The following is a 24,997-nucleotide window of genomic DNA, read 5'->3' on the forward strand; positions in this document are numbered from 1 at the left end:
CCTGAGGACAATTTACAAATGGTAAATAAATTATAGTAGCAAGGAGTTGGTTTTTTTCCTAGATGAGTATTAAACATTAGAATGTTTTTATTTCTTAATTTTATATACATGCTGTTATGGGATAATAGGAAGCAGCTAAAGATTCCATGATTAATAGTAATATATCCCTGTGTTAATGTTTATCTTATAACATCATGGGAGTTCACGTTTTATCGTGCATTCACTAGAAATCTACTCCTTTTTTTTGCCTTGCTTTTTTCCCTATAATTTGTGTTTTTATAGGTGTCACTACTGGAGTTATTCAGCAAACCCTGAAACAGCTGAAAATAACATACAGATGATGTGAAGCTTACCTTTAAACAGTGCATCATTTAAATTGGTTCATTTAACTTTTTAGCTAGAAAATATATGAGCTTAGTCACAGTAATCCAACAGAGCTCTTTGACTGGAAACTACATCGCAGGAATGGCATTTGCTTGTAGCAAATACTGTATCTTAAAAACGTTCATAATTTTTATTTTAAATAAGTGTCTTAATTGAATAGGAAGTTCATTTTTTTGAGGTGAGAGCAAAGGATGGCAAAGTCGACATTGTGGAGAATTTTATTACGCATTTCTACAGCACTTGAAAGATACCACGTGCCTTCAAGACTACGAGGAAAATATACTTCAAAGTCTTGTCTCTTCAGATAATCTTCAACAATTAAAGTTAGAACAATTACTGCTGTTACCAGCATTCTGTAAACAAGTTTTGTGCATTTTACATATTTAATTTGAAATACAGAAGACCTACTACAGGAATCTGCTGTTTTCACTGGGAATTGGAAGCAACCATAGCTTTGCAGTTCCCCTCTGTGCACTGACCCCGCTAGTTTGGTGACGAGCGCTTGCTACCCTAACACGGGGAGCATCTGCGTGGGCTGGGATAACAGACATAGCCATTGCTCTCTCCTGCTGATTGATAATTGGCTGCAGAATTGCATTTGATGACGTGCATAGGGGTCACTTTTGTGGCTGCATTAATAATTCTGTTAAATACACTCTGATGGCTTGAACAGATCTTAGGCACACTGTTTGCTTCTGAAAAAAACCTATGCATCTGCTGCCACTGGAAGGCGCATACTTTGATGTGTTTCCAGCACTGCCCTTAGTAATAGTAAGAGAACCTTTCCAACAGCTCATCTGCTGCAGTCAGGCTTTTTTAAAGGAATTGTCCCTAGAAAGAGTGTTCTCTATGGTAGCAAAGCTTGCAAATAATAAACTTGAAGTATACTGAAACTTTGTACTCTTTTCTTTCAGACTACAGCTATTGTTAATTCTGTGTCTGTGAATGGTGACCTTTCCTCTCCAGTTTCAAAAGTGCTGCTGCAAAAAGCGGGTTCAGCTCTTCGGGATGAACTTCAGTTTCATCTTACACATTCTTCGTTATATAAACCACTCATAGTAACAAAAGGGTATAACTTGCCCTGTGAGCTTGTGCTGCACGTTGTATGGCCGTCACACCACCACAGCGTGATACTGTGTGAGGTGATGATCAGTTAGATTGGACTTTAATTGATTTTTGTGTTGAGTCATGTGAGGACTAAAACACTTGTTTTTCTTGCAGGAATTAAAAGCTGCAGTGACAAGATGCCTGTGTTACTTTCGGGACTGTGCCTCTCCCTCAGTTTCTTTTACACCAAATGGGATTTGGTCGTTAATGCTGCCTGTTCATACAGTGGCAGAGATCATGATCGAAGAGGTTTTAAATTTTGCCAGGGCACACCCTAAGCAGAAGATGGAGGTGCAGTTTGTCTTTTGCCCGGATGACTACATTGCCTATCAGGTAACAAATTTGTTGTTAGCTACCAATAAGGAAAACACAGTTTAAAATTGAGTAAGGACTCATAGAATAGTTTGGGTTGGAAGGGACCTTTAAAGGCCATCAAGTCCAACCCCCCTGCAATAAGCAGGGACATCTTCAACTAGACCAGGTTACTCAGAGCCCCATCCAACCTGACCTTGAATTGTAAAAAATGTCTTCCTTCTATCTAGTCTGAATAAACCCTCTTTTGGTTTAAAACCATTACCCCTTGTCCTATTGCAACAGGCTGTACTAAAACATCTGTCCCCATCTTTCCTGTAGACCCCCTTTAAATACTGGAAGGCAGCTTAAGGTCTCCCCAGAGCTTCCTCTTCTCCAGGCTGAACAACCCCAACTCTCTCAGCCTGTCCCCACAGGAGGGGTGCTCCACCCCTCTGATCATTTTTGTGCCCCTCCTCTGGACCTGCTCCAACAGGTCCACATCTTTCCTGTGCTGAGGACTCCAGAGCTGGATGCAGTACCCCAGGTGGGGTCTCACCAGAGCAGAGTAGAGGGGCAGAATCCCCTCCCTCGACCTGCTGGCCACCCTTATTTTGATGCAGCCCAGGATAGAGTTGGCCTTCTGGGCTGAGAGTGCACGTTATTGTCTCATGTCCAGCTTTTCATCCACCAGTACCCCCAAGTCCTTCTCAGCGTTCAATCCCTTCATCCCCCAGCCTGTATTGATACCAGGGGTTGCCCTGACCCAGGTGCAGGACCCTGCACTTGGCCTTATTGAACGTCATGAAGTTCCCATGGGCCCACTTCTTCAGCCTGTCCAGGTAGCTCTGGATGGCATCCTGTCCCTCAGGTGTGTCAGTGGCATCACTCAGCTTGATGTCATCCACAAACTTGCTGAGGGTACACTCGATGCCACTGTCTGTCATTGAAGCCATTGAACAGTACTCATCCCAGTACGGACCCCTGAGGGACACCACTTTTCACTGATCTCCATCTGGACATTGAGCTGTTGATCACTACCCTCTGGATGCAACCATCCAACCAATTCCTCATCCACTGAACAGTCCACCTGTCAAATCCATCTTATCTCTCCAATTTAGAGAGAAGGATGTTGTGGGGGACTGTGTCAAAGGCCTTACAGAAGTCCAGATAGATGACATCTGTAGCTCTTCCCTTGTCCACTGATGTAGTCACTCTATCACAGAAGGCCACTAGGTTGGTCAGGCAGGACTTGCATTTGGTGAAGCCATATTGGCTTTTTCGAATCACCTCCCTGTCCTCCATATGCCTTAGCATAGCTTCTAGGAGGATCTGTTCCTCAGGTCTGTAGTTCCCAGGGTCCTCCTTTCTACCCTTTCTAAAAATGGGTGCAATGTTTCCCTCTTTCCAGTCACTGGGGACTTCACCTGACTGCCATGGCTTTTCAAGTATCATGGGGAGTGGCTTGGCAACTACATCAGCCAATTTCCTCAGGACTCTGGGATGCATTTCATGAGGTCCCATAGACTTATGTATGTTCACAGAGTCACAGAATGGTTCGGGTTGGAAGGATTGTCTAGTTCCAGCCCCGCTGCCCTGGGCAGGGACACCTCCCACTAGACCAGGCTGCTCAAAGCCTCATCCAGCCTGGCCTTGAACACTTCCAGGGATGGGGCATTGACAACTTCCCTGGGCAACATGTGCTAGTGCCTCGCCGCTGTTCAGGTTGTTCGGGTTCATGTTCAGGTTCCTCAGTGTTAAGCTGCAAGTAATGAACATCTTTATTATTGACTGTGGTTCCATGAGTTACAGATATGCCACAACCACAAGGAGTTGGTAAAGATGCCGTTCAGTGTGTAAGGTATCTTACCTTGGGAGATGTAGAAGAACAGGAATGCAGTTGATATTGTCAGGAATAAAATTTTGGGAAAAGCTGACAAATGTCAGCTGTTAACAATTTCGGAATTTGGGGGGAAGGTGTGAGTACAGCTGTAAACTGCTTATCTGTTTAACAGAGTTTTGAAGAGACAAATTGCATATTTGACAACAGAGATTGCAACCTGCTCCTGAACTTTTCTCTTTGAAGGTTTTCCAGCGAAAAATTTTTTCAGCAGCACACAAACTGGGAGGAACGCAATATTACAAAAGAAGTGATCTTTTGAGTAAGTAATGAACAGAATGGGCATTTGAAGAAAACGAGCGCTCCAGATTTGAGACTCTGAAATCACGTTCCTTTAAAAAGAACTTGCATTTAAAATATACTTTAAAAATACTTTAAAATGTATTTACATATGTGTCTTGGGGAAAAGGGGGGGGGGGAAATGTGTGAGCGTTTTGCATTTTTACATTAATAGGAATGGAACTGGGCACTCCCTTTAAGATTTGCAAACATAAAAGTCATCATCAGTGCCTACCCCATTGGAAGTCACTTAGTGGAAGGCAAATAACTTCTGCATGTCTGTGGTTTTTTTTTTCTGTGGAAACCTTACCTACTGGTATCTAATATCTTTTTTTTTGTTGAGCATACCAGAAGAGTAGTGTGTTTCTGGCACTGTAACATCTTGTGTTACATACAGAAATTTATGACAGCACTTGAAAGCTTTTCACTCGTCCAATGCACTTGCGTAAAAAAACATCTTTCTTTCAGGTACAGAGTCAAGCAGTCAAAGTGTAAAAGAGACTGCAAATAATGAACCAGCTATTGAACTTAGAGGGAACACAAGTACAGCACTGGAAGCAGCAAAATTGTGGATCCAAAGCGTGGTGCAAATTCAGGAAAGCCACTGTGCTGTTATTGAAAACAACTACATTTTTAGCCTCGGTAAAAAAGAGTTTGCAGAATTATCTCGAGAGCGGCATCCCAGTGTAAGTGTATCAGAAAAAGTGGTAGGTGGACAAGCAAGGCTGGAATTTCAGGGCCCCCCTGACGCTGTGATTGATGCAGTGCTCACAACTGAAAAATTACTGCTTCGTATGCAAGAGGAGACTACAGCCAAACAAGAGGAACTGCTTTGCTTAATGGGTATGTAAAGTAAATAAGTGACTAAGTAAGTAATTATGTGCCTAAATAAGATTAAGTACGAAGCAACATGTATCTCTGCATTGCTCAGAGTGGACAGATGTGCAGTCAGTTCATGCACATACTGAGCATTGCTTTAATTACCAATATTGCAGTACTTCTATCAAACGAGCCCCGGACAGACCATTGGTTCGCTTTGGTTAGTCCCTTGGCAATATTCCCAGTAGCGCGCAGTTTATACCGGGGCTGGCCGTCGTTGTACAGCCAGCTGTTATCCTGGCTTCCCTCCAGGATAGCGTCACTTTAAAGCCTGCCCACTGGAGACTTACAAAATTAGCACTTAATTAACACGTACCTTTGCCGAGCTCTTTTGCTTGCTACAGCTGCACCACTGTTGCAGGACCCGCCAATGGACTTGTTCTGTGGAGTCCTTGACTTTCATTAGCAGTTGATAGAAGTAGTGTCATTACAAAAAGCTACCGAGTGATCCATTTTTCCTCGTGGTTGTATAGTCATTCAGTATAGATGCCGTTGGGCTGTGGAGAGATGTAATGGAGAAGATAAATTGCTTTTCTTTGGTATATCTATATCTCAGTCCCTCTCAATGTTAGCCTCTGGTATTACTTTGGAGATTATGTAACATTCTTTGTCCTTAACCAAACTACCAAACCAAACCTCCTCCTCGCCTTTGCTGCAGATATTATGATATATGAAATTTTTACTCCCTTATTTCTATCCAGGCCAACCAGAAGCAGATCAGCTTGCAGAAGGACACTTTCACAAGACAAATACTACTAAATGCATCCAGATTTCACTGGTGGAATCACACCTTCAGGAGTTTAAAGACAGACAGAAACAGTTTGAAAAAGCTGGGCTTCGTGTTCTCAAGGTACTAATGAAAAAACTAAATCTCAGTTGATATATTTGAAATAACATGTTTAACGTATGCTTAAAAAACTGAGATGAACTATTTCAATATACTGTTTTTAAAAATTAAGATCAAATTAGCCTAATCCTTAAAAGAGATGTAGTCTTTACTCCTAACAAGAAGTATTTTAAACATAGTGCAAATAATCATTCAAAAAGTGTGCTTAAATTCCGAGAAGTCGTTTTAACTGTACTCTATGTTCTGTCTCTTATTTCATGCTTCAAATGTTCCTTTATGGGGCTCTAGAAATACCCGATTGGTATGTTACAGTGAGGACAATATTCCAGAACACTCATGCAGTGTCTGTTTTCTTCTTGTGAGCTTGACACCAAAAATTAGCAACTGGTCAGAGTTATAGAATCATAGAATGGTTTGGGTTAGAAGGGACCTTAAAGCTCATCTAGTTCCACCCCCCTGCCCTGGGCAGGGACACCTCCCACTAGACCAGGCTGCTCCAAGCCCCATCCAGCCTGGCCTTGAACACCTCCAGGGATGGGGCATCCCTCATGGCCTGACGAGTAGCGTGTTGAAGCTGGGATCTCACTTGGATATCACAGCTTTACTGAACGGGGGGAGGAAGCTGTGCAACACAGAGAAATACAAATGTTTGTAGACAGGGGTTTGTGTGCCTCGTAGTTCTGTGTGGTGTGACGCTGCACGCAGCCACGCTTCCCAGACACAAGCTGACATCAAGGCCCTCCTATCTGTGTACCTGTTTTTCCCCAAGAGCTGTAAAGTTTTGATCAACGAGAGCTGAGGTCCTCCACGCCTGACAGGACACTGGCAGCTCTTTCCAAGATAATGCTGTGAGCACCCACACAGTTTATTCCCGTGTGTGGTTGATACTCAATGTGTTCAGCACAAGTCAGGTACTGGAAGTCAGTACACCAGGATATATTCCCACTGATTTCACGGAGAGGCATGGGACAGTGGCATGGTTCTTTCTCTGTGGATCAGCTGCACACTTCACATACCTTATCCCCTACGTGGTCAATGCATATAAGCTAAATCAAAGCTTCTTACATTGAAGAACAAAGCCTGGACAAGAGCACTCATGGATTTCATGGATATTGGTCTCCGTTTGCTTACTCTACCCTATTATTTATGTTACAGATTGAAAAGATACATAGTCCTCTTCTATCTGCTGCATTCCAACAAATGAAAAAACAAATACAGCAAAACCAAGGCACCTCCAAAATAACCCACAAGTTGTACCAGGGCGTTCCTGCTCAGTTCTGTGGCTTGGTGTGCCAGACTGGATTTCACAGGATGTATTCTCCACCAGCAAGTAATAATTTGCTTTGGCATCTTTAATCAAAATGAACAGTGACTGATTACTAAAGTTGGATTAAAATCAGGGAAAACATGGCATTCCTAAACAAGAACTGTTTCTTATCCACTTTTAGAGTCATATGAGCTTACTTTTATATCTACAGCAAGATTTTCCTGTTTTTGTTTCCTGATACTGTAGAGTCAGGAAGGCTCGGTAGGATAAGCCTGGATTCTAGCCTAGCCCAGACACTGTTGACAGAATTGTTAATATACACAGAACGCTTTAAAACACGTTCAAAGGAATCACAGAAGAATGGAAACTGGAAGGTAGTTCTGAAGGTCACCTATAGTAGACAGATGTTTTCAGAAATGGAAAGAGTAAGCATTTAGCGCTTCATCCTGCAATAGCTGAAGGGCGTGATATTTTGCTTATCAGATGCAGAATTGGGATTTCAGGCAATAAACTGTTCAAAAAGTGGAGATTTGCCTCTCCTCATCTATGCAATGTACATGGCACACTTTCACACTTTCAAAGTAATAAATGGGATGATGGTCTAATTTAATTTCTTTCCACTTTTCCACGTGATACTACAACAGCATTTTTATACAGCATTCTCTCTATAAATCCCAAAGCACTTTTTTGTAGTTTGCATTATTAAAATCTTACCTTCTCTGGTGCTTATCAGAGCCCCTAGGACATGGTGACAGAAGTGTTTATATAAATACATTATACCTTGATGTTTCTATCACTGGATTAACAGTTAAATCTGAACAGTCACCGCTGGAGCAGCAGTTAAATTGGAACAGCCATCAGCTATCATTGCTTATGATTTCAAGGATCCACTTAACACAGATTTACTTGCACGAGGATGGCGCACATTGAGCAGTAACATAAAATGTCATACTGAATCAAGTAGCAGTCTCTTAGTACTTCCACCCCAAAACAACCAATTGTTAAAGGCTTTTTTTAAAATTTCTTCTGAGTTTTTTTCTTTCTTTTTCCAGAACAAGAATATGGAGCTGGCATCTACTTTAAAAGGAACCTGAAAAGCCTCATCGAGGGTAAAGATATGTGGGAAACAGACTTTAAAATGTACGTGTTTGAGGCTGATGTACTGACAGGCTTATACACTAAAGGGAAGCCTTCTTATATCATTCCACCGGCAGTGGAGGGGGATGCCATTAAGGTATATGACAGCTTAGTAGATGATGTAAGCAATCCTGACACCTTTGTCATTTTCAACAGTATTGCGGCCCTTCCACAATATCTGCTGACTTGTTCCCCAGTGAGGGAGAGGTATAGGGCCCCTGTGGAAACCAGCAGCATCCTGAGTAAGAATTAATCAATCAGAACTGTAGCTATCGTGAAGACCCCCTCAAAACAAAGGCTAGTACTTAGATTTTAAGAGGATGCTCTACCCAGTAACATGCTGTGATCAAAGTGCCTCAGGTAAAGTGCCCTGCAATAGCCGTGAACAAAAAACACTAGTCAGTACCTTAAGGAGATGAGAAAAAATTATCTGTGAAACAGAAAGGAAAGCATCACAAAATACAGTTTAGCATTTATCCAGTCATTTACTTTATGCCTTAAAGCATTCGGAGCATGTGACTATACACCTGATGTTTGCGTAGGTTGTCATTCTTCGTTACGTTTTCTTAACCTGAAATACTGCATATGTTAGTGAACCCAAGAAACCTTGGTTGTGCCTTTGACTCTTATGTTTTCTTTTGACTTAAATAGGTGAATCTATCAGGTGAAAGCTGTTTCCCACTTAGGGACATGCTATTAAATACACAGTTATGACAAATGTGAGGCAATACTTCTAATTTGATTTCTATATTTCTATTTCTAGATTTCTAATTTAGTAGATTTCTAATAGTAGCTGCTGTTACCGTTTTTATCAGTTAAGAGATTCCAAGCATTGTAGATACATGTATTCAAAATAAAAAGTGTGAATGACACTGTCAGCTAACCTGTTGTTTTTCCATACAATCTTAAGAACATGACTTGGACTGTATTTGAGCATCAGATTTCTCAGTGGTGTTCAATCTCTTTGAAAGGCTACAAAATAGTAGAGAACTGGTTCAAAGTACAACTTGAAATTGCTCTTCGATTAATCTACCTTTACCAATATCTTTTAAAGATGACAGTGTCAGCCTTGTAGCCAGGTGTCCCCACATTGCTTCTGTAGTGACCTGAAGGCAGTAAACAGAAAAAGCCGAAGAGCTATTCTACTCCTTTCAATTTAAGAGGGAATTCAGTCCAGCTCTCAGGTACTGTGAAACTTTCTGTACTAAAGCCTGAAACTATGTCTGATGTTAGCAGGGTTTAAAACAAATCTACTACCCCAAAGCGACTACCAGATTTGTCCAATCTGAAGCATTTAAAAGCAGTAGTTATGGCCCAAACTAAGCACCTAAAGGGCTTATAACAGTGCTGTAATACAGAAATAAAGGCTCATCTGTCAATATCAGGTCTGCTTCTAGATTGAAAAGTCACCTATTACTAAAAGTGTGATTACCTGGGGAGAAGAAGGGCTCACATAAAACTAATAAAAAAAAAAAAAATGACATTGTCATATGACAGCATTTCATCCGCCTGTGAAGCACTGTGCTAATGGAGAGCAGTCTGAACTCTGAAATACAGATGAAATTAGCATTTAATAAAACTTTTAAAAATAATTTGTTAATGAATCCCCAGCATATTTGTACTGCACCTGCAACCCACAAGACATTAGTCACAGTGCTAGGAACCACTCAAAAGTCCAAAAGAAATTAAGTTATAAAAGTCTAATTCTGAACTCTAAGTGAGGCTGCAAGTGGAAATTTTTTTTAACCATTGCAAATCAAACACTTAAATGAATATATTCATATCTTTTGTGGTTTTTAAAAATTATTTTTAAGAATAGCTATGTCTACACTGTTGCAAAAGGGTAGCTTTCGTAGTGTGTGATCCTAGTAGGCTCTAGTGTAATGTTAAATGGGGAAAAACCCCCACGAACTTGTAGGAACCGTCTAACACACAAGCCTTGTTCTCACAGAAATCCCAAGGTTGCTTTTAGAGAGTATGCCGGGAGTTTGAAAACAGACTTAGTCTACTCATATTTTAACTTCTCCATTTAAGCAATGAATTCTCCTCTATTTCTGTCCAATTTTTCCCCATGTTTCTTGATCACACACTACTGCCAGGAAAACAGAGGTGTAGATTTAAGGTTTGCCAGACAGCATTGAACAAGAATAAGCTCACATTTGAGCTTGCTTCAAGAGGTTTCATTTTTTAAAGGAGTTTCATGGCACGAATTTTTTTCTTCTGTTTTCTTTTTTGGAAAAACTCAGTACAGACTTTCTGTACTACTGCAACAATTTCTAACAAGCATCAGTTTTCAGAAAACGGTAAGGAATTTTTTTTTTGGCACAATGTAACATCTTTTCTCTTACTTGGAATAAAGAACAGGTTTCATAGCGCAGTATTATTTTAATACTATTACACAAATACTGGTAACAATGTATTTCATTAATAACCTTTTTATTAACTTTGTAATTTGCTTAACTGCATCTGAAAAACATTGGTAGTCAGTTTAATAAAAAAATAATTACTGAGAAAATTTTAACAGCTTACTCGAATGCCCAGCACATGCTTCCTCCTCCCTCCACATACACCCACAGTTTGTAAGAATTCACTCTTACTGAATATTTATCTTCCATTTTATTATAGTGAGATTTTTTTCTAGTGTATCATTTCTACTTCAGTTCACCAGTGTTGTCTTCACTTAGTCATATAATATATATTCTATATATATAGTTTTTTAAAAACTGGTAATGTAAGAGGTTGTATTTAATTATTTTCATCTGGTCCTCAAAAAGAATAATTTCATATACAGAAACTAGAAAATAAACCCAGCACAAACAGATGTACCAAGTAGTACATATTAAAATAATTACCACAGTAATTGAAAATTCCTGATCTTAGTCCTACAATAATCAGTTAACTAGAGGCTACTCCACAGCCTCTGGGATTTCTCTGTCACCCACAATAAGGGTATGAATAATTCCTTCCTTTCGTTTTCCACTACTGACAGCCTTAATACGACAGCTGTAATCACCAACACTGAAGTGAGTTTCAGTCCCATCTTCTACAAATTCACCCTGGGAGAAAGGAGACAAGAATGAAAACAAGACATGTGCTATTTCAGTAAAAAAAAAACAAGCTTGAGTGCATCAGACTGTTTCCAAGGTCAAGATCATTTGTAGTTCCCGCAATTAGAGCGGCCGTAGGTACCTGCGATAAATACAGCGCAAATGCTGAACAAAGCTGCAGAATCTCAGACAGGGCTTTGTCACAGCGTCCAGTTACAGAGTTGTGGATATTAGATGACAGTCAAAATTTCACATAATCAGAAATGGTAAAGTTGAAGTTTGTGAATTAGTATCGTTGATCCGCATCAGTAAAACAAAACTAGAAAAGACAGTTTCCTTCCAAGTCGTGCAGTACAGCCAATAAGTACCACACAAACCTATGCTGAAGGGGCAGTAAAACATGAAGTATTTAGTGGTGCCTTCTACAGCAGGATGGAGACACCCCTGAAATGAGTATAACAGTTATGTATTTTGGATACACAGCTCCTGATGCAGTTACGCCATTTCCTGTTATGGATTTTGCCACATGTGGCTGTGTTTTTGTCATCATCTTTGGGACAGTACAAAAATCTGTGTGCTGCTCTAATGTGAGCACAGTTTGACAACTAAACCTGTACGCGTAGCTTGCAAGAATATCTCCTAGTGCATTTATTACATTATAGAAGAGGTTGAGAACCATCAAGAGCAGAAGTTCTGGATCACTAAGAGAGGATGTTTCTTCCACTGATTACTCGAGAAACATTTGGTGACTCTTTTCATCCTATTCTCAAGTATAGCAAAACTGTCAATTTTATGATTTGTACTCATCCAGGGGATTACTTGTGGCAGTACTAATCACGGTGACAACTCCCTGGTAAGAAAGCACATCCTTCAAGGATGGGGAAGCCTATATAGTATGCATATGGAAAGCCATCGTAATATAAAAAGACACCAAATAGATTAAGTCATCTAGCTGTCAACCTGCTCTAAAAATTAATGCAGATGTGACAAAAAGACAAAAGATTTGATTTGTTCCAATGAGACTCTTAAGCCCCAAATGTTAGGGACCATCCCTAGATGGAAAAGAACCATGACCCATAACAGACTATACGTCTTCAACTTTCAGTCACCACTAACACAAGTGGGTTTGGATGAGAGGGCTCTACAGGCTGCCTCAAACTCAAGTCCCTCCCATTCCCTGAAAGGGTTTTTCTCTAAAAACCCTGGATGAGGGACCCAGAAAATTTATTTTGCTTGTCTAAAAAGTGTAAATAAAAGCATAGTTCATCCTTAAACAGGCAGATGTTTGGCATCCTAACTGAAATACCATCAGTTATAAAGGACAGTGAAGGACATCTGAACAGACTAAGAGTTACTGGCTGGCTGTGGTAAAGCGAGGTGATGTGCTCCTCTGTGGCTTATTTCGCTAAGCTTTGGTTATCTGGCTATCACCCGTGAAAAGCTTTTGCTAACGATCACGTACCGCTGTTTCCATTTTTTGACCGTTGCACCACACATCCATAGTGTCCTTTTCTGTGAAAGAAAAAGAAAACAAAAAGTACAAACAACAAGATATTTCCCCCCCCACACACAGACAAGAAGATCTAGGAATTTTAAAAATTTACTGTTAAATTTTAATTTCAGTTTCCAAAAGAAGTTCCTAATTAGCCGTAGTACCTGGGCTACAGGGTTTGTTCTAATATTGGAGAGGAGGGAGGCTCTGTCATCAATGGGCAAACAACTTCCACTATGAACATAAATTTTTACCTCTCCCTAGCCCTGGCTATTAACACTGGGTTGTTCTGAATAATGTCAGAGCTATTCTGACATTCTCAAACTGAAAAAGTTGGAGAGAGAAAAATGAAGTAATTTCTGCTAATTATTTGAGTGCTGTTTATTCAGTGAAGCTCTAATATTTTTTCCATGTTGGTTTAATTCAAAGCAGCATTATTTAACATCCATCAAACTGTTTGTATTCTTATAATCTCCTTGAAAACCCAAGTACCATTTTAAATATGAATCTTAGGTTTTTCTTCATTTGAAACAGAATATTCTTTTACTTCTCCCAGCACATCCTCCTTAAATTACTTTGCTCTAGAATTCACATTACTGACACTGTCACCCACAGGACATCAGTAAAGAGCTGAACACTGCTTGCCTTTTAGTAAGCATAGGGACGTTAAAAGTCTGTGAGGAGACTATTCTGTTTCTGGCATTAAAAGTGTCTTTCTTCCCTGCCCCCCTTCATCTTGAGGCAGTTCATTCTGTCCTGAGGCTTAAGAAGAAATCATAGCCCAAGATCTCGTCCCCAGGTCTAACCATACAGTAATACCTAAGTGGAAGTTTTCCCACTAGATGTCACGGACAAATTCCTCATGGGATGCCTTCCTCCCAGCTGCTTGTAATGTATTTGGGAAAGAAATGTATTGCCTTCCTATTACGAAAGTGAAAAAAGTCATCTGAAGGTTTTAGATTAAATTAGTAGTTAAGAAGTGATGCAGAAAAAAGGATGCTGATTAATCTATCAAAAATGTAGAACTACATTGTTGTACTTCTTCAGTTACAGACTCCTTGACTTTGGCTTGATTTTTGGAAGGAAAGCCTGCTACCTGGTTAACAAACTTAGACACACAGCAGCTTTGATCACAACACAAGTAACGCCTCTAGAACATGCTTCCCCTGGAGAACTGTCTTGCTAGGGCAGCAATATGGATACAGAAGCTGTAACTCCTTCCAACCTTTTTCTTTGTTTTTTTTAAATCTAGACCCCGCTGCTGTAGAACAGAACACTAACAGCAAGCTCATACAGGTGTAACAAGACCATTATTTTTCAGACTGTGTTTGGCATCTAATTCCAAACTTCCAGACCACCCAGGATTTTACACTGCAACAGTACTACCACTGAGCTGTGCTTTCTCTTAATTACCAGCTACTAAATACACACAAGTTTATTCAAAGGCAACAACATGAAGTCATTCAATGTTTACTTACCTAGGACAACTCTATAGTCCGTACCGCCCAAGCTCATTATCCAAGTATTGGTTGTTTTTGACCTGTTCTCCATATACTTCTTGAGGCTCTTTCCATTGATGTCCAAAGTATATTCATACGCAAAGCCACTGACTGCATCAATGTTAATAGTAGCTTTTGTTTTGGATGCTCCAACAGTGAATGTTTCTTTACCCACTAATTTAAACATCCATTCTTTTCTTATTTCTTCCTGTAGAATAAAACAAAGACAATGGGTATTAACTGATAAACCCGTATGCATGCTTTAGTATAAAAAAAAAAAACAACCCTGAACTAGAACTCGGGAAACAGCTCCGTACTTAACTATTTTTTCATAATGAACAAATACAAAATATTCTGTATGTCTAGAGTGCCTCTGCCCAGGGACAGAAAGCACTTCCCGAATACTCACACCTTAATTGTAACTGAAAAAAGAGAACAATGCTGTTCATTAAATTAGGTAAACTTAAATCAACTGAATATACCTCACTTGCATTTATTAGTTTTTTGTTTGTTCTGACGCCTGTTGCATGGAAGTGCACTTATATAATCTGTATCATAGTGGATTTTGAGCACACACAGCAATTTCACCTTTCCGTCAACATAGACAACACGTTTCCCTGAAGTGGTCCCATGTTCAAATTCAATCTTATGAACACCATCACTTAAAGCTACTTCCCAAACAGCCACCAAATCTGTCATCTTCTCTAAGTGGCTGTACCGAGACCTATGGAAACACCAACAAAGTAAATTAATTATCATTGAAAGATACTGATATCTATAGTTCAAAGCTTTACTGCTTCAGGGCAAGTCACTTTTTACAAATGAAAAATGAGACTTGAAAGAACAAGCTTACACGACTGCTTATATTTTCATGTTTTTCAAACATTCAAATATGACAAAATATCACAAAATATAAACAGACAGTTAAACAGACACACTTTGACAAACACTATACAAAAACATATATATCCATCTAACATCTAAAACTTCCATTTCAGGTGACAGTACGGTTACAAAATTATACTTTGAATTCAGATGCTCCTGGACAGTTCTGCGATTTCTTGGCAGGTGCTAAACCACAGTATTTTGATTGGTCTCTGAGAGAGCATTTTAGCCTTTTGAACTTGAAGAATAGTCAGGATGACCAGTTTAGCTATTATCTGTTTTAACAGATTTGCCCGTAATCTTTCTCATAAACATTACCAACGTGATTCAGAAATGCAACCCTGCACACACAACCACCCACAAGGGAGGAGATCTGGCAAGATATCCTTTCATTTAAGTAATTTTAAAAGTTTTGATACAGTCATAAGTGACCACTGGAACTGTGCATATCTTTCCAAATCTGCTCATACCACAGTTCTGATTTTTTACCTTACTTCATCTTCACAGACAGTAATCTCCTCACGGGATGCCATAGTAACCAAAACGGCTTTTAATCCAATTAGCAGCAAGAAAAAAAGAAAAGCAGAATAGCAGCAGCAAAGCATTGAGGCCTAAATTTTCCTTGTTCTGACCATTTAAGATAAATGACATTTTTCAAAGTGTCACAAACTGTCATGCACTGCCCTATGTATGACGAAATACATATTTTTTCTTCTCAGACAGAAAGGCAAATCTAAGTATTCTTTTACAAAATTACTAAGTGCAATTTATCCTAACTTTATTAGCACATCATAAACGTGTTAGTTATTTGGTGGAAAAATGGTTTGCCTAACTTGTGAGCAAAAGCTCAGAAAGGGACAACTTGACCAAAGCAGGAACCAAACCCAGAGCTGCCCATCTCAGTCACAACCCGTAACGGACTACAGACTGTTGCCACCTCAGAGAAAGTGAAATAGCACACGCAACAATTTCAACCAACACATTTTTCTAAACCACGGAATTAATTTTCAACAATTGGATTAGCAACCTGGCAATTTAGTCATAAAGTCTATGCGAACCACAAAGAAATCACTTGTTTCTTACTTAGGACATTTTTAGATTATGACTGTGTTTTACAACGCTGATGATATTTTTAATTTATCACTTTCAGCAAACAGATTAATTTATGTCAGAGCTATCTGCATTAAGTCTGTGCATATCAATAAGCATAATTTACGTAAGTGCAAATAAGTGAATTTTTGATAAGTTGTACTTTTCAGTGAAAAATTAATTTAAAGTTGTAAGTTCTAGGGTCTCTCTTCAGCATAACAGAGGATTGTGCATTTAAAAATTAAACCTCCTTCACTCTGACTTAAGCTTCTATTTTAGAACGCACTCAAGTACACTGCCTGTATTACCTTTTGTCAGTAATTACACACATTTCTGTTCATAAACTGAAAAGTAAGTTTTAAGGATTTAATTCTCACAGTAGCGAGCAGCCTACACCACCTAATAAATGCCGAGGAGGTTGTTTTGGTTGTTCCTAAAGTCAGGGGTTGATTTCCGTGACTCCCCTGGCAGACGGGGTGAGTCAGGCGGGGTGTATTCCTGTGCTTCCCCCTTCCCCTGCTCGCCAAACGAGCGGTCCCCGGGGCGTCAGGACAGACCCTCAGGACAGGTCCCTGACAGCTGATGGACACAAGTGGCCTTGGGCACAAAAAGAAGTGCCAGAAGAGGTGGCACCTGGAGCCTCCCAACCACCCCCGAGACTGCGCAACCCCTGGCAGTGCACAGCCCTGCTGCATGAATTTTAGCAGGTAATTTAGGATCAATGCTGAAAGGGTTAGGAAACATGCCAGAACACACAATTTCCTTTTTTTTTTTTTTTTTTTCCAAATAAGTCATGGTAATGTGGTAATACATTTATTTATTTTTTTTTTTTAATCAAACCTGAACCCAAACACGCCTAGGAGATGCTTCTGCAGAGTTCGCCCTCAGACATCCACTCGCTGGCTCAAATCCAAAGGAAACGGATTTGTACTAACCACCGGCACCCTCATTTCACTGCATTTTCCGTTGAATCAAGTCCGCAGCCCAAAATGAGATTTACTTATTATACAGAAGGGCTTGTTTTGAAAATTAGGATAGGATTAACAGCTCTGCATCCACCTAATCCAGGCCTGCCAGCAGACACCGGGGGATGGTGCACTATATACGAACTCCAGAGACGGCATATTTCTCCCCACCACCCACGTTTATTGCCAGCAAAGAGGGGTGGGCTTTTTTGAAATTAAATCCTTGACAGCCACCTTTCTAACTCCCTCCTCAAACAGCTTATTGCTGATCGGCGTGAATCCTCCGCACCCCGGGAGGAGACTCCCCCGGGCCGCGCTCGCCTCAGCCTCCAGCCGCAGAGCCCCGCCGGCCCGCAGGCAGGTTTACCGGCACCTCCCGCTCCTCCTCCGGGCCGGGCCCGCAGCAACAGGCGGAACGGCTGCTTCCTCCTCCTCCTCCGGCTGCCAGGCGGTCTCCAAGGAGCCCAGGGAGACGCTCCCTCAGCCCAGGCGGGAAGGTGCCGCGGTGAGAGAGGGCAGTTCCCAGACGCTTAGTCTCCCGCCAGACGGCTGCAGCGCCTGAGGAGAGAGATCAGACCAGCCCGACCCCGTCGCTCCCAGCCCCGCTCCTACCTCGGCCGGGGCTCTCCTCCCCCTCGGCTCCCCGCGACTCAAAATGGCGGCAGGCGGGCAGCCAGCGCCGCCCCGCGGCCGCCCGCCTCTCTCCCCTCCCCTGACCGCCGTTACCCGCCCGCCGCCCTCCCGACCGGCTCCGCGCCTTCCCGCCGCCGGCAACCCCCTGCAAGATTGTCCCTTGTCGCCGCCCGGGACCTGTTGAAGCTGCTGCCTCCCGGTAACCGACCCCTTTCCTCTCACGCGTCCCGGTGGCCGTCTGTGGGCGGCGGCGCGGCCCGGCCTGCCCCTTCGCGCCGAGAGCGGGCGGCCCTCGCCATGACAGAGGTACCGTGGTGGATCCGAGGTGGCTGTTGTTACTGCTTGGTGGTTAAAAACAGAACAGAAAGGAGAAAAAAACCCAACCAAACAAACCAAATAATAAACCCCCAAAGCGGGCACCCGCCTCCTCTGAGGGGCTTCTCGGGGCTGGGGCGGGGGATTGAGGCCCAGCTGTGACCTGAAGGCTGGTTGTCTGGGGTTTTAAAAAAGGTAAATTTTATTCATTGCACATGTTCCTCCTTCTAATAGTGATCAGGAAAACTGACTATTCCGTTAAGTATGCTTCCCCCCCTGTATTTTTAGCAGATCCTATGGGAAAATCTCATACGCCTGCCTAGAGTGGCTGGGGCTTCTTGGGAATTTGGGATTAGTTTTATTTTGATTTGGTGGCATTTGGTATCCTCCAGTGCCGGCACAGCAGGAGGGACAGGAGACCCTGAGCTGGTTTTGGAAATTCAGGTTTGTCTCTTCTTCCCCTTCTCCCAACTGCAGCAGGAGAAAGCAGAATGGGAAAGCCTAAACAAGCTCTTAATGCGTCACGGGTTGAAACCGGTGAGTCTTGCAAGCTGCAGAAATATACCGGGTAAGGAAATGCTAATTTTACAAGTTTTTGTATTTGAAAATAGTAAGCCTAAGTTCTTAAGGCATCTCTAAACGGTAGCAGAGATGTGATCTTCTTCAGCTATTAAAAGCCTTTCATTGTGTCTTTGCTTATTTTTATCTCCAGATATGATTGTCTTAGACAGACAGTCTTCTCTAGGAATAAGACTTGCATTAAAAACACTGGTGGAAGACACGGACCGACATCAGAAAATGATGCAGGGTCTTATGGAGGCTAATCGTTGTCTTAGGTGAGATGCAGTGGAAGGAACTTACTTGCTAATGCAAAGCAAAAGTATTGTTAGTGTCCGTCTCCTGCCAGGTGGAGCTCTTGTCACATCCGAGGTTTAAGAACTTTTTCTTGAGATTTTTGTACAATATTCAGCAGTGTTGGCCTAGTTACTTTTGAGCTCTTCGTTATTTCATCTGCCGCTGCTTCCCATGCAGACATATTTCCCATACCTGCTGCCACAGACTATTTTTGAGTGTTGTCAGATGTTTGTCCGGCCTATGCTTCCTTCTTTGTCTTTAGTGAAATGTATTTCATTTAAATCAAGTATTTACTTCTTTTTTTTTTTCCAGAGATGAGATACGACAGGAACGAGGTCGGGCATCTCGACAAGAACAACGGGCTAATGATTTGGAAAACGTGGTGAAAAACATTAAGTCCAAAATTTGTCAGCTGGAAGACGAGACGATAGCTAAAGTTTGTCAGCAACAGAATCAAGTCAAAGAACTTCAAAAAGATCAACAGCTTTCACAGGTAATTTAGATAGTGCTGTCTGAGGATTCAAACTTTTGACTTGTTTTAAAAGCTCTAGAAATATTTACGTTGATTAAAATAAACATGAGTCATAGAGTCAGTACACTATTTATAGCTAGGATTTTTCAATCCATACAGAATTTTCTAGCGATAACTTAGAAAAATATATGTATCCTTCTTCCCCTGCCTCTTCAGTATGGCTAAAACCCAAGTACTAAGCTTCCTTGGGACCAGGTGCCTGCTTGGGCATGTACAGTACAGACTCCAGCTTGTGGGTTAGAATAATTTCAGAATGCTCCTGTCACCTATTCACAGGCAAAATATCAACAGCAGCAGGAAAAGCTGAAAGAACAGGAAGAGATTATTGCCCGTTTGCAGAAGGAGCTGTGCAAAGTTGGTATAGAAGAGCAACAGCGTGTTTCCACTCAAAACAAAATGTTCTGTCAGTTTCGCAAAAGAGCTCCCAAGTCTCTTCTAGATCAGCAGTAAGCAATTTTCTTATATTGGTGAATGACCTGTAATGTTAAATGAAGACCACAAAAAAGTGACCAACTGTTCTTGATATTTGTATGGGGGGGGGGGAAAGCTTGAGACCTTAGGAGTGCAAGCTGAAATGCGAGTTCTTGTAAAGGTACATCAATGCAGTAATTTTTTATTGTATAATAAATGTGCGGTGGATGAATCTATGGCAGAAAGTAAAAAAATTATCAGCCCCTGTATACACTAGGTGTCAGCAAAGAGAAGGGAATGATTACTCTCCTCTGGAACTTTGGTATCTGCTAGGGTGATCTCATCCTGGGGTTCTAACATCTTAAAAAAACCAATAAACACTCCCACCCCTGAAAAAACCTGCCCAGTTTGCAGTCACTTCTGAATTGTGACTGGTCTTTGCGGCTACTGACTGCGGGCATGCTGTAGGGCTTCCCAGGTACTTCAGTGAGAGTTCTGAGAAAGTGTTCCAAGCCAACGTCTCTTGCTATAATCAGCGATTTGCCAATTCTTAGGCCTCAGGTAGCCATCACTTTATTGTGCTGATGTCGCCTGGTTTTCCAGGCCTGTCTAGTAACAATCCCTTTTAAATGCTTAAATGTGCGCAGCCCTTTTCTCGTGCCCTCGCTGCATGAGGAGGAGGATCACTAGTTGCGGTTCTCTGTGCTTTCTCATCTGACTCTCCAAAACAGATGGTCTCAGGGTGCTCAAGAGGAAAGGTGGTTTCTCATCTGTTCGGTTTCTTAGTGGCTCTATGTTTTGCAACCACTTTGAAAGCACTTTTAGTTTCTTTGGAGGTGGATGTTCTCGGGCTGTGTGGGACCAGTGCTCTCTGCCTCTCGCAATGGTCGCTGAGCCTGAGCACTCGGGACTGTGCCACGTTGTTAGGATTGCTGGGTAAACACAGTCACAAGATGAGGAGGCTGTCAGGAGGATTTAGCTGTTGTCTCCTCTTGAATAATTTTGCAAGTTTTAGTCTAGTACAGAGTTAATGTCTCTACTTCTCTGTTTTGGAAAACTGTGACTGTGTGCGTTTGATGTGAGAGAGAACCCACTATTTGATTCAGTCCCTTCTGAAGTGCAGCGCAGTTCTATAAGCTGGCCTGTTCCTGTGGGGTGGTCATAGTATCTTTCAGGCATGACTTTTTTGAGAATATCTGACATTCAAAATACCATTTTTTCTTTCTTCAGGTTCCTTTCTCTAATTGATTATTATGAATCTCAAATTAGTCAAATGAAAAAGGAGCTAAGGTAGGTCTCTTCTAATGCCTTATGGCCTTACTATTCAAAATTTTCTTACTACTTACTATTCTTAAAGCTTGTAAGGGTAAATATTCTGTATTCCAGGTGTCACTAGCATGTAAGAAATGGCAAAGGATTGTAATGGTTGTGGAAGTTTGGATTCATCTGGGAAACAAAACTTTTGTTTTGTTTTGTTATTTGTTTTTGTTAATAGCTGTCAGTCAGGCAAAGCAGCTGCTCCGTCAGGAGGCCAGGAGAGCTGGGAACCTGGGGGTATTTAGACACTTGAGCTATAATTCTTTCTTTTTTCTGGGGTTTTTTTTTTTGGTGGGCTTTTTTGGTTGTTTTTTTGTCTTCCCTTCCTCTTTTGCCGTGGTTCACAGGCAGAAGAATTACTGCATTAGCAGTGCTCAGTCAACTGATCTCCCTAAACAAAAGGAATACCAACTTTTCAGCTCTATGGTGGTGCCTACATGGTACAAAGCAACAAGCAGATACCTGAGACATTCCTATAATTTGAGATTATCATCTTGAAAACTGAAATGGAAGTTGCTTGTACTGGAATTTCTCTTGAGGAATAAGTGCACCTAATTAGTATATGAAACAGCTTCCCAGAAATAATAAGAGAAGAGCAGTGGATCTTAAGACAGAATTTCTATTCTATTTACTCTGTGGTTTATGGAAACATCATCATGATATATAACTGCTAACTAAGCCAATTTAGGTCTTTGAGGTAATCGAATTACAGTAAGCTAAAACAGTTTATTTTTCCCAATAGGCAATATAAAAAAGATGAAGACCAGGTACAGAGAGAAGTGAAAAGCAAGGAAGAATTCTTAAATCTAGATGCTACTCCTAATTATAGAGCACTGCTCACGGTATGGAACTGCTAAGAATAAGTCAGTGCAGATCTCTAAATGGTAACCCTTCAAGAGCCACATAGAAACATATATGTGTTTGATTTCTGTCCCCATGTTTTTATCTTGTCTTCTTAATTTTTGGCCTCTCTGGGCATGGTGCACTGTCTTTATGCAAAGATTCAGTACTATGTTGTGAGTGGTCTGCTAGGGACTGAGTAGATCTGTGTAATCACAAGTTCTCCACTCTCGTTATGGAATGAGTGAAATAACACAGTCTATGTTGCAGTCTTTCCAGAAACAACTTATTGAAACAAAAGCCAGGAATGAACAGCTTTTGCTTGAAAATATAAATCTCAAGAAAGATTTGGAAATAAGGTGAGAAAGGATAAGTATCATCCTTTTTAAGCGCGCTGTGGTAGGCTTTGCTTTACAAAGAAACCGAAAGCACCAGCAATGGTAAAAGGGTAGCATGAAATCTGCCTTTTTAAAGCGATGTGTAGAAGTAAGATATGGCAGCAACAGTCAACCTTACCTTCTATGCTGTTAATAACAACAACTGCTAATGGTTATTTTGCTGTTTATTGCTGTTGCCATGTAGAAATGTTGCAGAATTTCATTTCAGGATTGATGTTGTGGCACTGGCAAAGCTTTCTTATTATTTCGCTTGGCTGAGCTTTATAGATGCCTTCAAATGCATGACATATAATATGGTACTTTTTCTTTCTAACAGACCAACTGCACAGGAATTAAAACTTTACAAGCACCAAGTGAAGAAACTAGAGAAAACTTTACAGAAAACTATCCAGTAAGTATATTTCTTCAGTAACTTTCATGAACCCTCTGAACTTCTTAAGGCAAAGATACTCCTCAACCTGTAATGTAGACAGCAGCTTATAAAGCATGTACCTTATCACCCTTCCTGGGAGCCTGGTTATGGGCAGCGAATGCTACTCTATCTCTGAAGACACCCTGTGAATCTCTGAAATGATGGCATGGTCTCTGAATCGAGGCCCAACAGTGGCTCTTTTCTATTTCGTCTTTCTGGATTTGATTTGAGTGCTATCACAGGCAATACGGACAGGACCAAACTGTGTTGTTTGCTGTTTTGATAAGCTATAAAGAAAGCCACTGGTTACATTATGGATTATGAATAAGAAAGTACCGAGTCGGCAAAATGTTGCAGCTACTGGAGTTATGTCCATATTATTCTTAGAAATTGACTCCATTTTTTTTCTGGAACATTTCTAAGAAAATACATTGAAGGTATTAGAGATCCAGTATTGACAAAGTGTTTTTATCTGTAATTCACTTAATCATTTGTGCATGTGTATACTGAATGCTAAATATTTTATAGCCTGAAAAACACATAATTTAAACTTCAGAAATGTTCCATTACTCATTTTACATTGTGTATACTTAAATGGTCTTTTCTGTCATGCAGTGGGTATGATTTAGATAGTAGTTTTAGAGAAAGTCATCTTGCATTTAACAAGGTTAGTGAGTGATCTATAGTAAGCCAGGAAAGATGTTCAAGCAGAAGCAGATAAAGACTGTGAGTGTGGAATGCGACACTTTTGAGTAAAATTCTGGATTTTAAGTCTTCAGCCGTAGTAGAACCTCTGGTAACAGAACACCTGTACATCGGGTGTTATCCCTTCTAAATTAGCATGCAGTTTGGAATAACCTCAACCTAGGGACTTGGGATAATGTTGTTTACATTAGGTATTATATTCTTCAGCTAGTTCAGTTTGATAGAATTCTATTGCCCGGCATCATAAAGTGGAGATTTTACTTTGTAGGTGTAAGTCTATGTGCTACATAACTGGTTCTGTAGTCAAGGTGAAAGCAGTATCTCCTGCTGAGGCTATTGTGTAACGCACTGTATCTGTTTGGGGTGTAGATCGTCAGGGAGCAGTACTGGAGAAAGAACAGAAGAAAAGAAAGAACCTGAGAGTACCGCAGGAGTAGATCAGCTGCAGGCAGTTTGCCGGCAATACTTACAAGTATGCAAATTTTATCTGTACTCTGTGTTTCTAGCACTGTTAACAATGAAATGTAATACATGAGTTTTGTTTAACTATGTAAACCAAAACATGCTATTTTGAATCTAAGAGTTCATATGAAGTCCTCTACAAAAGATCCATAATGTTCTGGATTTGGCAGCCAATGTAGGCTTCTTCTTAATTGTTCTATCTCAGTGTAAACTACCTGAAGATACAGCAAGGAAGCAGAGACGAGGTTGGCAAACACCAAATCAATTACTTAGCTGAAGTCTTTTCAGGACAGTGGATTTGTGCAAGGTCTTGGACAAAACAGATCCTTCTGTTACTGTTTTAAACATGCCTGAGGAGATAGTGGCTTTTATTTTTCTTTGAATAATAAAAAAAGGAAATATAATAAAACCTAGCAAAATGCAAATGTGGAAGCAACAATGCCTCAAGTGGATAAATGTTAAATATCCCTCAAAGGGAAGTGTATTTGCATTACTTTTACCTATCTTCTAGCTAGTTTATTTTTAAACCTTTCAATCTATTACATATTGAACACATCTGCAAAATTCATTGATAGTAACTTATTGGAGGTATTTATGATGTAATGTTTAGGCAGTCATGACTGTGGTGGAGAGGGATTTTATTATAAAATGACATACATATTTGAGCAATAACATTTGTTATTTGGTGTTGAAGGTGTTGTCCCATATTGATTCTATTTTGCGAAGTCCAAGAGCTCCTCCGTTAATATACAGGCGCAGTAAAGGGCCAGTGCAAAATTATACTAAAGAGAATGGACAGGAATGTGGATTTGAGCACCTTCCGCTTACTATAGAAATGTGGGCAGATCAGCTCATGGCCCTAAAGGTAATGCATTGGTGTACTTTATACTCCTCCTTTAATCCGCTGACGACCCCTTGGTCTCTCCCTACATGTCGGGTTTTTTTCTGCGCGTAGCTTTTGTTACTGCCTGGCTTGGTGTTACATTTTTTTAAAAAATTCTGCTGTCCGCTTATATACCACTTTAAACCTGTAGTGAAGTGAAATACGT

General features: G+C 40.8%; 3 protein-coding genes across 16 annotated transcripts in view; 2 read left to right on the forward strand and 1 right to left on the reverse strand.

Moving 5' to 3' along the window:
- PARP9 (poly(ADP-ribose) polymerase family member 9) overlaps window positions 1–8,974 on the forward strand; it is a 13,393-nt gene extending 4,419 nt beyond the window's left edge. For all 5 annotated transcript variants that reach the window (XM_074595938.1, XM_074595937.1, XM_074595936.1 and 2 more), the window contains 7 exons: window positions 1,299–1,526; window positions 1,606–1,824; window positions 3,869–3,944; window positions 4,430–4,804; window positions 5,542–5,690; window positions 6,843–7,017; window positions 8,007–8,974. In XM_074595938.1, coding sequence (XP_074452039.1) covers window positions 1,299–1,526; window positions 1,606–1,824; window positions 3,869–3,944; window positions 4,430–4,804; window positions 5,542–5,690; window positions 6,843–7,017; window positions 8,007–8,344 — 1,560 coding nt within the window. In that variant the 3' untranslated portion in view covers window positions 8,345–8,974. The remainder of the gene's footprint in view (window positions 1–1,298; window positions 1,527–1,605; window positions 1,825–3,868; window positions 3,945–4,429; window positions 4,805–5,541; window positions 5,691–6,842; window positions 7,018–8,006) is intronic.
- Window positions 1–17,754, reverse strand: part of FAIM (Fas apoptotic inhibitory molecule) — a 20,786-nt gene extending 3,032 nt beyond the window's left edge. Inside the window, exons 1-6 of one of the 7 annotated variants that reach the window (XR_012588487.1) lie at window positions 17,681–17,746; window positions 14,718–14,853; window positions 14,109–14,337; window positions 12,601–12,650; window positions 10,944–11,147; window positions 5,157–5,337 (exon numbers count right to left, since the gene is read on the reverse strand). Coding sequence is in view for 5 of the 7 variants with exons in the window: in XM_074595953.1 (XP_074452054.1) it covers window positions 10,998–11,147; window positions 12,601–12,650; window positions 14,109–14,337; window positions 14,718–14,853; window positions 15,504–15,547 (609 nt within the window). In the remaining 2 variants the exon portion in view is untranslated. Of the gene's footprint in view, window positions 1–4,256; window positions 5,338–10,510; window positions 11,148–12,600; window positions 12,651–14,108; window positions 14,338–14,717; window positions 14,854–15,503; window positions 15,698–17,435; window positions 17,583–17,680 lie in introns of those variants that run through there. The other 6 variants (XR_012588488.1, XM_074595953.1, XM_074595954.1 and 3 more) reach the window with 6 other exon arrangements.
- The window catches only part of CEP70 (centrosomal protein 70), an 11,560-nt gene continuing 4,282 nt past the window's right edge, over window positions 17,720–24,997 (forward strand). The window contains exons 1-11 of one of the 4 annotated variants that reach the window (XM_074595949.1): window positions 17,720–18,007; window positions 18,494–18,584; window positions 18,729–18,852; window positions 19,184–19,364; window positions 19,680–19,849; window positions 21,045–21,104; window positions 21,874–21,973; window positions 22,242–22,330; window positions 22,686–22,760; window positions 23,856–23,958; window positions 24,643–24,813. In XM_074595949.1, the coding sequence (XP_074452050.1) occupies window positions 17,999–18,007; window positions 18,494–18,584; window positions 18,729–18,852; window positions 19,184–19,364; window positions 19,680–19,849; window positions 21,045–21,104; window positions 21,874–21,973; window positions 22,242–22,330; window positions 22,686–22,760; window positions 23,856–23,958; window positions 24,643–24,813 (1,173 nt within the window). In that variant the 5' untranslated portion in view covers window positions 17,720–17,998. Of the gene's footprint in view, window positions 18,008–18,378; window positions 18,585–18,728; window positions 18,853–19,183; window positions 19,365–19,679; window positions 19,850–21,044; window positions 21,105–21,873; window positions 21,974–22,241; window positions 22,331–22,685; window positions 22,761–23,855; window positions 23,959–24,642; window positions 24,814–24,997 lie in introns of those variants that run through there. The other 3 variants (XM_074595946.1, XM_074595948.1, XM_074595947.1) reach the window with 3 other exon arrangements.

Source organism: Larus michahellis, chromosome 7 (assembly GCF_964199755.1).
Source record: "Larus michahellis chromosome 7, bLarMic1.1, whole genome shotgun sequence".
NCBI lineage: Eukaryota > Metazoa > Chordata > Aves > Charadriiformes > Laridae > Larus > Larus michahellis.